Source organism: Melospiza georgiana, chromosome 3, assembly GCF_028018845.1.
Source record: "Melospiza georgiana isolate bMelGeo1 chromosome 3, bMelGeo1.pri, whole genome shotgun sequence".
NCBI classification, from domain to species: Eukaryota; Metazoa; Chordata; class Aves; order Passeriformes; family Passerellidae; genus Melospiza; species Melospiza georgiana.
In genome coordinates this window covers 45,307,080-45,324,235 of record NC_080432.1, presented here as the reverse complement: position 1 = coordinate 45,324,235, position 17,156 = coordinate 45,307,080, and the positions used below count along the sequence as shown (strand labels likewise).

Here is a 17,156-nt window from a genome sequence, read left to right as displayed (position 1 = left end):
TTAGAAAGCTGCTGATAGTGAATAGTTTTGTCAAGTACTTAAATAAATAGAAGATGAACTCTCATGTTGCTACCTTTTGATCTTGAAGTGCATTTTGAAATAAAACTCTGCCACTGTCTCTATTAGTTTTTCTGTATTTTAAGGTAACTGACTCAGCCTTCCAAATAGTCAGTCTCAACTCCATGTGAAACCACTGAAGGGCTATATCCTTTGAACAGTTGTAGACATACAAGGACTTTGGTCCTTAAATATTTAATATGCCCCTGTATTTTCAAAGTTGGTGTGCTGTTTCAAGGCAGTGATCAAAAATAAGTTGAGCACATAGAATTTTTGCTGAGACATTTGATTTTATTCCCTAGTTGTGTAATTCTTGTAGTCAGTAGGCATACCTTCAGATTTTTGTTGCCTTGTCACAAAACTGGAATTGAATAGAAATATATGTTAAAAGGTCTTCATTCAACTCCTTTTTTGCCTCTGATACAAAGAGCTTTCAGTGATTTGCTTCACTTGATCTAATTCATTCTCAAGTTTGAGGTGAAGCTTCAGTTGCTTCAGAGCTGTTTACTCAGAGACATCAAAGGAACTTTCTTCCCACTGTTTTGGGACAAGGAATATTAAATCTCAGAGTTCAGTCCTTTTTCTTTGTCTTCACAGTGTTTTCCTTACTGTCACTTTCCCACTGTGCTTTTCTTTCATATCTCGGCTTACCTGGTTTCAGGTTAATGGAGAAAAAACATTATTTTTGTAACACAATACTTAATTGTGTGGCAGAACAATGGCTCAGTGCCATATGGTGAACTAGGTAATAATTCTTCTAGTCTAGCTGCTGTTTCCTCTGAGAGCACCACCTCCCTAGCAGCCAGGTGCCTCTTCTAGTGCTTCAGCAGCTGCTACCCTGTCTTATTTTGCATACTTCATGGAAAGATTTATTTTGCATCTCTCTAGTTGGTCCCATCTCTTTTGAGAACAAAAGAGATACTCTTTCTTAGTATAAAGTATTTCTCCATTCCTGGTAGAATGCACTTTAACCACGCATGATAATTCAGAGTTTAAGGGGAGGTGGCTAGTGCCTATGTTTTGGTTTTGAGTGTTCTGAGTGTTATAATTTCACAAGCTGACTATGATTGCACCTGATGCCCTAATGCCTGAATATTCTTACATGTGTGGTTGATTCACACTCAGACTACTGTAACCTTTTCACTGAACTTTCTCGTGGACTTCCAAATCTAGAAGTCTTTATCCTGGACATCTAAGATTTGAAAAAAAAGGGCAAAAGTAAATTTTAACCAGTTGTACATTAAGTTAAATTGTATTTCTGATAGTTTGTTGTGACTCATTCTGGACACTCCTGTTTTTCTTTTTATTTTCCATACAAGAAAGATGAAGGAATTTCTTTTTTCTGAGGCAAATGCATGCAGTTGCTAGTATGTAATTACTATTTCCCTGGTATCAGTAGAATTCAAGTGTGAACTTGTGAACTCAAAAACATACCAGAAGAAGTATTAACGATCCATGGCCCTGTTGAGTAACATTCTTCTCAGGAATATTTACAGGATAGCAAACTGATGTTTCAGGACTGGATTCTGAAAAACTTAGCAAACTTTATGAAGGCTTAAAGACAGTTGGCTCTCACTAGTTGAAGAATAAACTTTAGAAATCACGTGAATGGAGTGATTTAAAGGGGCAAAGGATTCTTTATTTACAGAGTAACTAGCTTTTTCAAGCTAGCTTTGTCTGGCATCCCAAAGCATGTGATGAGATTTTAAAGGTCCAGTGGCAGAGTAACCAAGACTTGGTTGTTCTATGCTGTCACTTCAGTCCTGAGCATGAGGCTGTCAGTAAACTGCACTCACAGTCACACACAGCCTTTGGAGTTCCCTGCATTGGCTATGCTGTGTCTGCACATGAATTTCAGAACTCTGACCTGGGAGGAAAAATGCATAGATATAGACATAGATCTCTGCAAGGTGGCCTAAATTCTGTAGGTTCACTGAAATTCAGAGTGCCTTGATGATAGTCTTCACAGAGGTTTATGCCCTGGACTCTCAAAATGTTAAAGTGAAATAAATTTGCCTGAAACCTTCCTGAAAGTTTCATGCTTACAACAGTGACTAGTTGTACCTTTTGTTCTTATTTCCCATGGAAGATATTTTTTACGAAGTAGGTAAACAGCTTTTAAAATAATGAAATAAACATTCTTTTCCTTCAAGAAAAGAAAATTAAATGGAAGATCCTCTTACTATTTTGAAGAAGGAGATTGTCTCTCTCTAATCACAGTTCATGTAATACTAGACTCATGAGAAACACAGCCATTCAAATATTCAGATTTTTGACTTATTTAATGATTCAGGTTTTTCCAACTTCCGAGTGCTTATAAAATGGCATATTCCAACTGTTTCTTTAGAAACATGTACATGTTGTAGAAGTTTTAAGTTAGACGTAGGATGATCCTGTAGGGTTGCAATGTACTGAATTCTTACCACTGATTTTTGGTGTTACTCAGATGCACAAACTTGGTCCATGTTTTCTTAAGTCCTTTGACAATTTTTAGAAATAAGCTGCCTCAGAACTCTCATATCCAATGCTAAATGCTGTACAAATACAATGATAAGTCAATTCTGGCGTTTAATTTGGGTTGAAAAAAGCAAACTACAAGAAAAATAGTAAGTGGAGGTGCTAATTCAAGGGAACATTAATCAACACTTCCATGAATATTGCTAACAAGATGGAACATGCAAGGAATTTTTCAAGACCAGTGTGCATCTTGGTAATCAACTGGTGTTTTACCTTCCTTTTGACATGGTTTGTTAAACAGTTGGCAATTTGAGCTTGTGGTTTCCTTGTGAATCACCAGTAGAAAATTTGTGGTGCTGAAGACTTTCTTATAGAATTATTTAATTTTGTTGTTTTGGAATTTAATGATATTTCTTTCTGTCCTCATTTGTTCTGCAGACATTTGTGAATGATGTGAGGATTCCAGAACAGACATACATCACTCTGAAGTTAGAAGATAAATTGAGATTTGGATATGATATCCTTGCCATAAAAATGCTGTGTCAGGATGGACTTGTCTTGTTAGAAGTATGGTTGTGTTAAGTGTTGTCGTTGCTACAAAAATGCCTGTATTAGCTAAAATCTCAGAGTTTAGGATATTCTACCGTGGTCTGAACTACTGATAAAGTACATTTCATTGTCTCTCACTGCAAGAAACCTCAACTTTCAATTATGATTTAGAACATAATGTGTATCTTCTGCGTTGCTAAAGAGTACTACTTTTCTTTGAGGCAGATATATAAATATTTGTATCATATGCAGCTGTATACCAGCAGATAAGATTACAATTAAATATTCAGCAAACTGCTGAATGAAAAAAAATTGCTTTTATTATTAAAACACTAAGGTATCCACTCAATGTTCTGTTTACATATAGTCAATAACTTCGTTTGCTTTGATGAATGTGATAGTGCACAGTATCCTAACAGTGACATGTTTTGAAAGCTGTCACCATGCCAGTGGCATAATAGACTGCACAATTGTTACTTTTCTGTAAAATCCTCTTGTGAATTCAGAGTTTTTTCAGCATTTTCCTTATAATTTCCTACATACTAATCTTTTTACTGTGGTCAGGGGAGAGATGAGAGTCCCCGAAGAAGCACTTAAGGTAACAATGTGCAGTTCCTGGATGTTTTTTTGTCATTGTACAGTTATGTACAATGACATAGAGAGGTGTTTTTTTTCCCACTCTTTGAGGGTTTGTGTTTTGTTCTCTATTTAATATCATGTAGCATGAAAAATTCTCAAGCCAACTCCAGTTATCCCAAAAATCTTCAGAGGCAGAAGGATCGAAACAAAGCAGCTCCAAAAGCTCAGAGTCCAAGGCAGCAGACTCCACAGCTGAAGTGCACCACAAAACTACAGAAGCACTGAAATCTGAAGAAAAATCAGTGGGTAAGGTTCATTTTATTGTTGCAGAAGCACAAGAACTTGGAAAGGATGTTAATTTGCTTCAGTAGAATGATTGTGAAATTCTGTGGACAGTAAGAATTTCACATATATGAACATTTAACCATAGTTTAGATGTAAATAATGTTTTTGGCAGTTAATTTCTACCTTTTTTACGGTAACATCCACATGTTAAGAACATTTTTAAAGAGAGATTTGATTGGCTTTTTTAATATTTTTGCATATCTCTTTGCCCAAATCACAAACTTGTGGCATTTGTGGTAGAAAATTTCTATTTTTTTGCAGTTTAAGTGAAAGTATTTGTTCAGTTTGTACTTTTTACCATTACTAAGTGCACTGATTTTCTTTTGGTTGGTTTGGGGTTTTTTCCCTTTTTAAATGGGCGGGAGTTCTGTTTGTTTGTTTTGCAGTTCCTAGCATTCTTTGTTTGATGTGTCAGGATATAACCTCAGTGTTCTATTGTGGTTTAAAGATTTGTAGATACTGTAGTTTCAGCCTTGTTTCTACACCATCATTCCTATTTATTTAATGTGTCATGGTGGCTCTGCTGTGGTTGTCTTAACTTTGTGTGGGTTGTGCTGCCCCCAGTATGGGAAGGGTTTGGATCTGTTGGAGTGAGGCCAGAGGAGGGTCAAAAAGATGAGCAGGGAGTTGGAGCAGACAGGCTGTGGGATGGAGTTGTTCAGCCTAGAGAAGGAAAGGCTCCAGGGAGACCTCATAGCAGCCTTTCAGTACCTAAAGGGAGTTGGGAAAAAAAGAGGGAGAGTGTATTTAACACAGGCAGCTAGTGATAAAAAGACTAGGTCTGGTGGTTTTAAACTGAGAGAGGACAGGTTTTGATTGGATGTTTGGGAGAAATTTTTTACTGTGAGAGTAGTGAGCCACTTGAACAGGTTGTCCAGAGAGTTTGTGGATGTCCCATCCCTGGAGGTACTCAAGGCTTTGAGCAAACTCGTCTGGCAAAAGATGTTCCTGCCCATGGCAGGTCCCTTCCAACCCAAACCATTCTCTGATTCTCTGATGAGCTTCAGCATGAGGCTTCCTGAAGTGTAGTGGATATAACCAAAAGAATGAGAAAGGGATCAAATATTGTTGTTTCCTTAATATGGAACTGTCTAGGTCTGATTTCCAACCAGATCAATGCTCAACAGTTTTGTTTAGGTTTCATCTCTTCTTCCAGAAGACTCACTTCAAAGAATTCTCTTCCCCCTATACAGAATTCTGTGGTATACTTAATTAACCTGTTTGTTTTGTTGGCTAATCCAGCATCTTGTTAAGGGTACATAAAGAAGCACAGTGGCGGGGGTTTATCCTCACCTTCTGGTTTTCTTTTCACTCTTCCAAAAATAACAGGGATAGGGATTTATATTTGAGTGCAACTCTCCTAAGCTTTTTGGGGATTGATTCTTTCACTGTTGCTTTATAAATGCACATCTGCTCATTATTGCTAATTCAGTGCACAGGAATAGAATTGTGGGATGGTTTGGGTTGGAACAGAGCTTAAACATCACTTAGGTTGCACCCCCTTGCCATGGCCAGGGACACCTTTCACCAGACCAGGTTGCTCAAAGCCTCATCCAGCATGTTGTCCTGGAACACTTCAGGGATGGGGCATCCACAAATTCTTTATGTAACCATCAAGGTTTTTTGTTTTTTTTTTTTTTAATTTATATTGACTAAGGCATAATGCTGTGTAAAAAGGAAGTACTTAATGTCTTAAAATCATGTTGAAACCTTTGGCATGGCTATGAAATCATCTTTGGATTGCAAGTGTATAAAATACTGAAAAATGTTGACATTCCTAATCAGAAAAGTCACAGACAGGCACCTAAGGTAGATTTTAACATATGATGTTTTATTATATAAAGACTCTTTAAAATACATTCAGAACATCTGTATGACACTAGAATAGCTAAATCTCTGTAGGGTGAAGTATTCGTCCAAAAGATCAGGTCAAACCTAACCCAGCAATTTATCATCAGGTTAGAAATCTCCATTATATATCAGTGGTTTTTTTCTTACTTAATTTTTGTAATTAAATCTATTTAACCATGTGCTATAGCACTTTTAGTTGTGCTATAATTCAACTGATGCTTTTAAAAAAAAACCCAACCTGTAAAATTGATTGTGCTCAGTAATGTTTTACGCACAAGGTAACTTTCAGCACTCTGTAGTAGCTGTCAGCAATTTGGAACCTTGGCAGCATTGCAAAATTTGATCAGTTTTTCATGCAGTGAGTTCAGATTTCATTGAAAGGTCAGTGTGGGTAAGAATGAGAATCTTCTCACAGAAATAGCAGCAAACAGCTTTTAGGAATGTTCTGCTGTCTTGATGACTTCAAACTGAAAGAAGAAATAATATTTACGGATATATCAGGGTAACAATTAGAGACGGTGGCTGCCTTTGCATAAACATTTGTGCCAGAAGTTTTATCAGGTCATTAGTAAGCTTTTATATTTAGAACCCAGATCAGTTGTCTGGCCTCCGAGTTTGTTTTGTATTTAGGCAAATGCATGCATCCATTTCACTTCAGCTTCCAGGAGAAATGATCCAAGCATATGACTTTCTCTTCATGTGATTCTTAACCTAAATATCATAGCTAAACAGAAAAGTTATTTCCTCTGTTTTGGGCTGGCTTTATAGATATTTCTGCCATGCCTCGTGGGACACCTTTGTATGGGCAGCCAGCCTGGTGGGGTGAAGATGAAGCTGATGAAAAAGGTGGTTGTAAGCCAGATAGCAAGCATGAAGAGAAAATGCCTGAGACAGGGGCTTCAGGTAAGTGTGTAGTCTTATTTCTCCTCTTTACTGAACTGCATATATTCTTAAATAGGGAACTAAACAGATGTTTGGAAGTTTCACAGTTTATGTAGATAAAAGCCTATTAAAAGGTAAGGTAGTTGAAGAACATATTTTTGTGAGAAACTGTGCATTTACAGATTTGTACTATTATAAAGAAATCAGTTTCACATAGAATGTGTCAGTTTTCTAGTGTATAACACAATTTTCTATCAGTAAGTATAGCAAATAATGTTACCTGAACCAGTGTGTCCTTTGTTTCAGTTTAATCTGTATCTGTCATTTTATATAAGAAGGAGTATTTTATTGAATTAATTTCTGGAAATAAATTGTGATTTTTACATTTGTGTCTGACTTTTAGCTATATAAGGTTATCAGTACTAGAGAAGCAGTCTCTTCTGTAATTCAATAATGCTGTATTAGTGAGAACTGCATGTCACAGTTCTTGAAGTAAAGATTTGTGTAGTCTAAATGGTAATGTTTATTCCCCTGTAATACAGACCTTTTTATTAGTTAGCTTGTCTAGACACAGTATGTATTGCCAGAACTTCAATCTCTGTACCTATAATTAGGCTTTAATATCTATCGTCGGGCATATAAATAAAGTGACTGCTATTCTAATAAAAACAGTAACTTAAAACTTATTCAAGTTAGCACAAAATTCAACCATGTTTATTTAGCACTTTAGACACCCATTTAGAGTCCAACAGTTTTAAGTTGGCAGTTTTTTACAGTACTTAAATTGAGGTCAGAATTTCTCTTTTCCTGTCATAGTACTTCCCTTGGTTAACATGAATCGTATTTTGTAGGAGCTGAAGTGAAGTCTAAAAATGTGTAAATCAAACTAAATGAACACTTCAGTGTAGTGAAGACAAGATCTTTGAAATTAACTTTTTACCATGGCCTTTTTAATGACCTCTTTCATATTATTCTAAAGTTGTCATCATTCAGACACTAGAGTCTGTTAAGATTTGGACTATTATAAAGAAACCAGATAAAAACATTTAAATTACTTTTTCCTCATTAAATATAGGATTGTTGAAAAGCTATATGCTGAAGTCTGTGTTTTTGATGCAATGCCATTCCATTAACAAGGTGACAAAAGATGCCAGCTTCTATTTAGTGTAATGTGTCTGTTCTTATTTTTTATAATTTTAGATTGCTTTTTCAGAAGTATCAAATTACATCAAATGGTTTACATGCTCTTGTATTCATTTTATCAAGAGATTTTTCAGCGAGTGATCAGTGCTTCTATCTTTGTTCCCGAGCTCCAAGAAAAATGAGATTCCAACTTTCACTCAAACTAATCATGGAGATGCCATCTGTTTCAGTAGTAGACAAAAATAAGTTTGTTCTAGACTGAACTTCAGTAATGGGAATATTTTTGACATGATTTGCTTAGTGAAGTCATCATAAAGTAAATGATGAGTAGAGAAAATAAATTAATGTTTTCTAAACTATTTAAATTTGGTCGTTTGTTTTCCATATATATACTATACAAAACCTAAATTTGGACCCAAAGCCTTCTTGGCAAATACAACATTTTGTCCTTTTTAAAAAAAAATATTAGAAATCCCTTTAATTAGTGTTGTTGCTTTTGTTTAGCCATGAATGTATCTCCTATGAATAGTATTGATCTAACAAGAGTGTACGAATAGCTTTTATTTCCTCAAACTTAAAGATTCATAAGTCTGCAAGAATGGAATTCAGTTTGAAAAAGCACATACTAAACAAAAGCCTATGTGAAAGGAAGGCACTGCAGAGAAAAATCCAAACCCTGACATTTTTGCAGAACCATTTCGTTTGTGAGGATGTAGAATTAAAATCCTGTGTATACACAAATGATTTATTCATTGTGATCCTCTGATCTCTGAGCAGACGTTAATTGTATTAATTGTATTAATTGTTCTGCTGGTCTGGTTTTTGACTGTTGTAGATGATTTTTAGTAGTGTTGGCAGAGAGTCTGAGAAGACAAACCATGTAAAAGTTGACATTTGCTTCTATGGTCACTTCTGCAGTCTCAGAACACTGTGTCTGTGTAGAGGTGTGCAAAAGACATTCTGGATGTTTTCACGCAATTATAAAATCATAAGATTTTTGGGCTGCTTTGGCCTACAGTTACGTTCTGTGAAAAGCTGAATTTCTTTTCAACAACTTATTATGTATTTTCTTCAAACATTTAGGTTTTATAATATAGATGAATATAATTTTAGGAAATCAATATAAAGACACACTTGTATGAAGGAAAATTGGAAACTTCAGAAAATTGTCATGCTTGGATATTTTTAAAATATAATCAAACTATTAAAAATATTCATGATTGCTGCAGCTAATTATTCTTTCATGGCTTAAATTGTATTAAATGTTTAAAACACTGATCTGGGATATGCTTTTTAATATAAACTGCCTAAAAGTCATTTACAGGTGAATTCTTAAACCAAATTGATAAGTCAGATAACATTTTAACAAAGTAATCCTATTAAAAATCTGTGTCATGTTTTAATGATTTATTGCATGATTATTTATTGAATAGAGAAGAGGACTTGAATGCTAAGAGATGGGGTAAGGTTTAATGAGGAGATTGAAGTGGGAGATTTATTTCTGTTAAGCCAGCTATAGACAATTACTCTTTACAGTCTCAAGTTAATAAGATTATTTCAATGTTAATGTATTTCTATCACAATGGAAATTCACTAATGAAAGTTATTTACAAACAGAGCAGAATAGCCTGGAAAACTTTGGGGAAAAAAAATCCTTTCTACGTTTTTCCGCCATATGTAATGCTCTGATGCAATGATCCATAGATCTGCTGGTCTGTATTAAAATGAGCACTTGTGTGTACACCTCTGGCATGACTTTATGCTGCAGCTGTTAAATATCCATGTTATTGGCAGGTTTATTGGGTGTGTAATTATTATTACTGCCATATGTTACACTCTCACTTCCTGGGGTAATGAAAACTGCCTTCTCTGCTGATCTTACTTGTAGTTGTAGAATTAATGTCAGTAATGCCTTTACCAGAAATCTAAGAAAAGACAGAAATAAGATTTTAAGAAGACTTCAGGAATCTGAAGTAATTCTTTCCACTTGGCATGAATTTTAATTCCAGCATTGCATAAGAATATGTCAGATTAAACATTCCTTGCAGTTAAGAAACAATATCATTTTCAGGTAAAGGAGACTGACAATTATTTGAGAAATTCCAGTGTAGTCAGTGTGTGCAGGAGTTTACACACATTGTAATGTGTGATGCTTAACCAGCAATATTAGCAGTTAAGTTCCTAGAAGTTTGTTCTAGAATTTTGATGAGTTTTGTCATTAAATATGTGCAAGTTCTGCATGTAAGGCTTGCTTTGCAAAGCTCTAGCACCAAATGTGCACAGTATGTCATGGAGAGCTTACAGAACTCTAAAGACCCATCACAGCAATATATTTAAGTAGGATTAGTTTTGTCCTTTTTTTCACTTAAGCTCCTTTAAAGCAGGTAGTAAAATGATTTATTATGAGAGATGGGGATTTATATACAGTGCTGGCTTGTATTTCTATTTTGAAAGAGCAGTTCTGATATTTTTTCATATGACTGGTTATGAAAGCATTAAAAGACAAAAATCTTCATATTCAATACTAGGTGAATCTTATGTATTTATTGAAATCTTGTCTCTAAATGAAAAAGAAAAGTTTACTTCAGCTGCAAAGCAAAAACCCCAAAAAACAAAAATGTAAGTGGGAAATAAAAAGTAGGAATATGAAGAGAAAGAGGAAGGAAAAAAATTTCTATAAAGTATTTGAAAACATTAAAATCAGCTCCTTTTATTACACATACCATTGCACAGTGCCAAATATAAAGCTAACGTTAAAAATATTTTGGGGTATTGTGTAAATATCATATTTTGGCTGTTTCTTATACCTACTGCAAATAAATATACTGGTTCGGGTATACAGAATTTTTTTATGGGAAGTGCTTTGTAAATTCCAGATAATTTTCTTTTGCAAATTTAATTCTTAAAATTGTATTTTAAAGGCAGAAAGAAAAGAGAATGACTAAAAATCTGAAGATTGTGCAAAATATTTTCTGAGAAATCCTGTCATTGCAGATAATATATTAATATACAGAGGCAGTTTTTTGCACATCTGAATAGCACTGACACCTATGATTTTTCTTGTCCAGGTAGCAAAATGTTAAAATTCTGAGTACTTGTTTGTGTAACTTGAGAAATAAGACTTTAAAAAATCCAGAAAGTCCTAGAAAATGTAGTTGATTCTGCTAATTCTCAAAGTGAATATTGTATTTCTGATGGTCATATCGGAATAGGAATAGGAATAGGAATAGGAATAGGAATAGAATAGAATAGAATAGAATAGAATAGAATAGAATAGAATAGAATAGAATAGAAATCACTGAGGTTGGAGGATACCTTCAAGATAATCCAGTTGAACCATCCACCCAGCACTGTCACCCCTAAACCACTGAGCCATCACCCAGTGCCACATCCAGATGCCTCTTGCACGCCTCCAGGGATGGTGACTCCACCATATCCCTGGGCAAACTATTCCAGTGCCTGACCACCCTGACAGTGAAAAAAAAGAAAAATCTAGTGTCTAATCTGAATCTGCCTTGTCTCAGTTTTGGGCCATTTCCTCTGATCCTCTCACTGCAGGCACTGTTAAGAAACCAGCCCCACCTCACTACAGGCTCCTTCCAGGTGGTTGTGGAGAGTGATGAGATCCCACCTGAGCTTCTTCTCATCCAGACTGAGCAAACCCAACTCCCCCAGCCATTCCTCACAAGACATGTACCCTAGTAAAGGATCTCTGAATCTCTCTTTGGTTAAGCCTCTGTTTTCCCAAATATTCCATAGTTTCCTTCCTAGCCTCTCCTAGTTTTGTTTCAATCATAGTATCACTACACCTGGGTGCCAGCTACCAATTATTGCTTCCTTGCTTGCCTTGTAAAAACAGTTGCTCAGCTGTCTTTTGTCACTGAGGGTCTTTGAAGAGTGAGAGTTCCCTTTCTACAGATAATCCTGCTACTTTTTCTGCCCCTTTCATTTTAGTCTTGCCAGTTATGAAATCCCTTCAGTCCCTAAAGAGGTTGATGTTCACAACCTACCCATCTCTTCAGTTTCCCAAAACTCACTTGCAATTGCCTTTCTTGCTATACATATATTTTACTTGCTCTGGTTTTAAAAGAGCAGTGACAACCACTATCTTCAGTATTTGCTAGGAGATTTTTTCTTAAAGATGTCTGTATTTAGTCTGATATATAATTTCCTTCATCTTGGTAGATGACTTTTTATAGTAGGATTTCAATGGTAAGGCTGTTTTATAGATCACTCTTTATAATATTTAGAAAGGTGTAAGAACTTGCTTTTCAAGTCTGTGAGAAAAATAATGAAGGGTGGTTCAGATCAGGATCTCTATTAATTTTTTTTGCTTCAGGATTTTCTATTTCCTATTGTAATAAATTCTGATGCATTTAACTTGCCTAAAAATGCACTTCTGTGTACTAAAAAAGTACTTCTGTAGTTTTAAACTGTTTTTAGAACACTTCTGTTTCTAAAAAATACTTCTGACTGAAAATAGTATTTTTATGTAACTAAAATTAACTTATACTTCAGATATTTTTATTTATATAATTGTTAAAAATTTTTCTAGTTTAGTAAAATTTACTATTTAGTTGTAGTTTGGTTTCTCGCTTCTTTTGATTAAGCTCTGTCTTAATTTAGATTCAAACTATTTACTAGCATTCTGTTTAATCAAAAATATTGGAATCAAATACTGTGCATATCATGATAATATTTATTTGAAATGTTAAATTTTGTGCAGACAAGTTAGACACAAATTTTTTTATTAAGTCCTTCATCAATGCTGGCATACCAGTGTGAGAGATCTTCTCATTGCTGTACATCTCATGCAATTTGCCTACAGTGTTATTATTTTCAAAAGATGGTAATAAACCAGGTATTTCATAATTACTGAAAAATACTGTGTCTTGTGTGACCAGCAGAATGCTCCTGCCTTGCCCAAAATTAGAAATAGCTCTCAAAACAGAGTATTAGCCAGTTATCTTCTATGAAAGAGTGTTGAACACTATATCTGGCTTAATTATTGGCTACAGGAATTGCATGATGTTGTTGACTTGAAGTTCTGAGCAGAACCACATGGGGGAAAAAAGGTTGTCTATGAATTGTCTGTGTGGTGGATTACTCTCTTTTTTGGTCACCGTGTTTCATATTGTAAGGATCCAAGCTCTAGATTTGATCCTGCCAGCGCTTGATCCATTCTAGCTTGTTAGCTACAATGAAACAAGTGGACAGTGATGGTAGTTTGCCTAAAGTTTAGGACGTGCAAAATATGAGTTTTGTTTATTTATGTACATTTTCTGTATAAGTAGAGATGATTTTTAATAACCTTTGCATCAGTAAAACAGATTCATTCTGTATTGTATGTCTGCTGGGATAAGTGTTTTCAGGAATGGTCTTAAAAGCATTCTTTTCCCTGGGAGAGGAGTAGTGAGGTGCTGTTATAGTACCTGAAAACTCCCTCACAGACATAAGGTAGCTGATAGTGCAATGAAAAGCATTAGCCAGGGGATTCTTGGAATCCAACAGCACAATAGAAAAACCTGTCTGAATTGTGAACGTGTTTTGTGTTTGTAACAGCTACTGGTGGAAAAAAAAGAATTTAAACTGCTTTGTTACCTCTATTGGAGTAATATTACCCAATGGTGTATCACATTACCTTTTTTTTTTTTTAAATTTTTAGCCTTTCATAAATCCTCACAAGAAATGCGCTTGTGAGACACAGCACAGGTGCATTGTTCCATCCTGCATCCTTTGCCCCTTAAATTCCTGACTTCAGTATATGAAGTAAATACTGACTTCAGTATAAATGATTTTATTGCTATTTTATCGCATAATAGTTTCTTACACAAGTGCTAACTTCCTCATCTGATGTAGAGTTGCTTTTCTCAGTACCTAAAATCAATTAGTTGCAGTCTTAATTCTTTAATTGGCAACTAAAATGTTATCTTAAACATCTTAATGTGGTCTGTGATAAGTTGCTTCAGAACTACTCAGAATTCTTTTGCTGGAATCTAAGTTGCCGTTGCTACTATGGTCTCAAGCTTCTGTTTCTTTTAGCGCATTCTGCACCAGGTGTTTTGGCTGACTTAGCGGTTGATAAAATGCAATCAGAAGGTTTGTTTTCTTAAAGGCACATTGGTATCTGCTGCAACCACAGGAAGCTTTAGCCTTCATTTAGGTTATACAGTGGAACTTGGAATTACTACCCTATATTTCTGGTTTTTTTAGCCAGTGAGAGCATGGCTTCCTAACATTCTGCATGCTTCCAGCTATTGTTCCTTTTTCTGTTCATCTATATGCTATGGCAACAAGTAAAATAAGAGGACATGACAATAGGATTTAGCTTGATTCTTTGGTTTTATCTTTTGTAGAAACATAAAGTCTTTGAATTCCAAAACACTTTCCAGTGCTTAGCAGTGTTTAACTTTTCAAGCCAGAATTAATGTTTGTCTTGCATTAATGTGTGAATTGTTTTTCTGAAGAATTTGGCCAAACAAAATTAGGCTTTCTGTCTACTGCAGGAGATGGCAGATCATTAAAATTTGTTTTGGGAGCACCCTGATTTGATGTTTTTTCCGGTAGATGGGAATTGTGATAATGATCATCTCAACAAATCTGCCATTGTGATTTACCTGTTTTCTATGTTCAAATAACTCATCTGACCTTTACATCTTCTAAAAATATTTTGCATGTACTTTGACAAATTTTAAGTGAGCTTTTTCCCACTTTATATTTCTCACAGCTGAAGTTCAAACCACCTTTTCATTAATACTTCCTATATGTAATTCTGGAACTATTTTTCCAGAACTATGGTGCTCAATCTACTCCACAATCTTACTGTTTATTCCAGAAATTACTCAAGTGGCCTCTACAGGATTTCAGAAACTTTTTGAAGAGCCTGAAGTTCCCAAGTATTGTGAAATCTGTTTTTTTTTTATTTTTCCTAATAGGATGCAGCACAGATGCCAAGCAATCTGAGGAGCAATCTGCATCTGCAAATGAAGAACTTTATCCTTTCTGCAGGGAGCCCAGTTATTTTGAAATCCCTACTAAAGAATGCCAGCAAGCTTCACAGGTAGCAGAGAGCACTATTCACGAAATTCCCACAAAAGATACCCAAAGCTCCCACGCAGCAGCTTCAGGGCACGCTTCCTTTACCATTGAATTTGATGACAACACTCCAGGAAAAGTGAAGATCAAGGATCATGTGACAAAGTTCGCGTCGGAGCAGCGTCACAAGTCGAAGAAGCCTTCCTCCTGCAGCGGGCAGGACCTGCCGGGGCTGCAGACGGTGATGATGGCAGCCGAGAGCAAAGTGGCCGATTGGCTCGCGCAGAACAATCCTCCGAGAATGATATGGGAGCCCACGGAGGAGGACTCCAAAAGTATCAAGAGTGATGTTCCAGTGTACCTGAAGAGGCTGAAAGGTAAAGTGAATAGTTGCAGCTGTGCTTAGCTCTGGGAGCAGCAATTCCTCGCCAGTATGCAGTCAGAGGATCCCCGAGCCTATGCGGAGTTCAGATCTGGGCTGGGAAGCTGTATTGCTGAATTAAGTCTTGCAAAGGGCATAAGAAACCAAATGCTGAATCATTTTACAATCTATGCTAATTGGAGGTGTTCTAGTGTGGCTGAAAACATCAGGTACTTAAACACTGATCTTGAAAAAGAAAAGGAAAAAATCCAACATTTAGTTAAACTTTATATATCTCACTTTTTCTCATGAAGTACTTTAAAAACCTGGATTGCTTTTTAGAATCAAAGCTCTGAAGTTCAATTTATGCTTTTAGCAACTTTTTCAATAGCATATCTTCTGTGATTATTTGAATGTTCTAAGAAAATCATTTATAGCAAAGAATACATCATATACTCATTCTGCTTATATGGATCATGTTTGGTAGAGTCCAGTTGGAGTCAGGAATCAGACATAAAGCAAGTGCTTCAATTTTTATACTCACCTTGTGGACTGTTGTGTTCATATGAGTGCTGCTGTTGAATGGAGTTCCAGGTGATCATACATGTTAATTTATTGCAGACAGTGACATTTCAAATGAAATTAAATAAAATGTTACACCTGACAAGTGCCCTTCTCTTGAGTGTCACTTAATGGAATAGAGAAGCTGGTAGTCTTGATGTTCAGATGAAGAGTCCAGTACCATTCAAACTTGCATAAGGAAAACTTCTGGTGAACTTTTTCAAGTCTCTCTTTTTTTCCATTTTTAATTTCAGCTGCATAACACTACAATTCTCATTTTCCTTGGCTCTGCAACATTATCATGTCTAGTTTGTAAACCAGCTGGGACTGGGTACAGAATTCTTTGCCTTATTGATCAAAAGTCTCCTTTTTAAGGTTGTCCCTTTCAAATTAAGCTAAAAATAAAATTCTGAAAGCAGAATTAGATTAACGTGCTGACATAAAAATAATAGTATATTATTTCTTCCAGTGTAAATCACATTCTTTGGCCTTCATGTAAATGTATTATATTCATGAATATTCTTATAAATACTAGCTGTGACACTTTGATAAATAGAAGGGGCTTTGTTTATAAGCCTTTTCCTGACAGAAACGCCACAAAGTCTGATTAATTTTCATCTGAAAGAGGTGTAAGTTATGGGTTGCATATGACCATAATAAATATCTGAATTTTGTAGTCTTCTATGGCCTGTTTGTATTCTCAGTCATTAGTTTTATTTTTAGATAGTAAATATACCTAGGTGCTTTGAAAGTTTGATTTTTTTTTTAGAAAACTCAAAGCTTTTTTTTTCTCCTCAGCTTTTTCTTATAGTATTCTGTACTGAAGTCCCACTGCTAAATTAGACTATATGACTTTCACTGTGATGTTGGTACTGCTTTATTATTATTTGGAAACGTATGAATAATCACAGAATTTTTGTAGGCATTATTCTAACAAGTAGAAAACAGGAATGTAAGTTGGGATTTCAGCTGTGTCTTCAGTGGTGTTAGTCTGATAAGTAAGATCAGCCAATATGTAATTACTGTTTAACTGAATAGTAGCTGCATATCCTAACTATTTAAATGAGAAAACCTTAAAGAAGCTGACCTCTTGAGAATCAAAAATACAGAAATTCTTTTAGATCCAATTCTGCTTTTACATATATATATATATATATATATATATGTAAAAGCAGAATTGGATCTAAAAGAATTCAGAGAGGATGAAAGTGTTCCTTCCCAGCTACTGAGCTAAAACTTAGGAGCATTGACACTTTCATTGTACATGAGGTTACTTTGTGTTAAATACACTTACTATGTGTAAGTATCCAGCCTTCATACATTTTCAGGTATCATT

The 17,156-nt window shown here is 35.4% G+C and overlaps 1 protein-coding gene across 8 annotated transcripts in view; it reads left to right on the top strand.

The window, feature by feature from the left end:
* Positions 1-17,156, top strand: part of CEP170 (centrosomal protein 170) — a 94,383-nt gene that overhangs the window by 29,914 nt on the left and 47,313 nt on the right. For all 8 annotated transcript variants that reach the window (XM_058019524.1, XM_058019523.1, XM_058019527.1 and 5 more), the window contains exons 4-8: positions 2,953-3,034; positions 3,606-3,661; positions 3,786-3,948; positions 6,607-6,741; positions 14,799-15,275. In XM_058019524.1, coding sequence (XP_057875507.1) covers positions 2,953-3,034; positions 3,606-3,661; positions 3,786-3,948; positions 6,607-6,741; positions 14,799-15,275 — 913 coding nt within the window. The remainder of the gene's footprint in view (positions 1-2,952; positions 3,035-3,605; positions 3,662-3,785; positions 3,949-6,606; positions 6,742-14,798; positions 15,276-17,156) is intronic.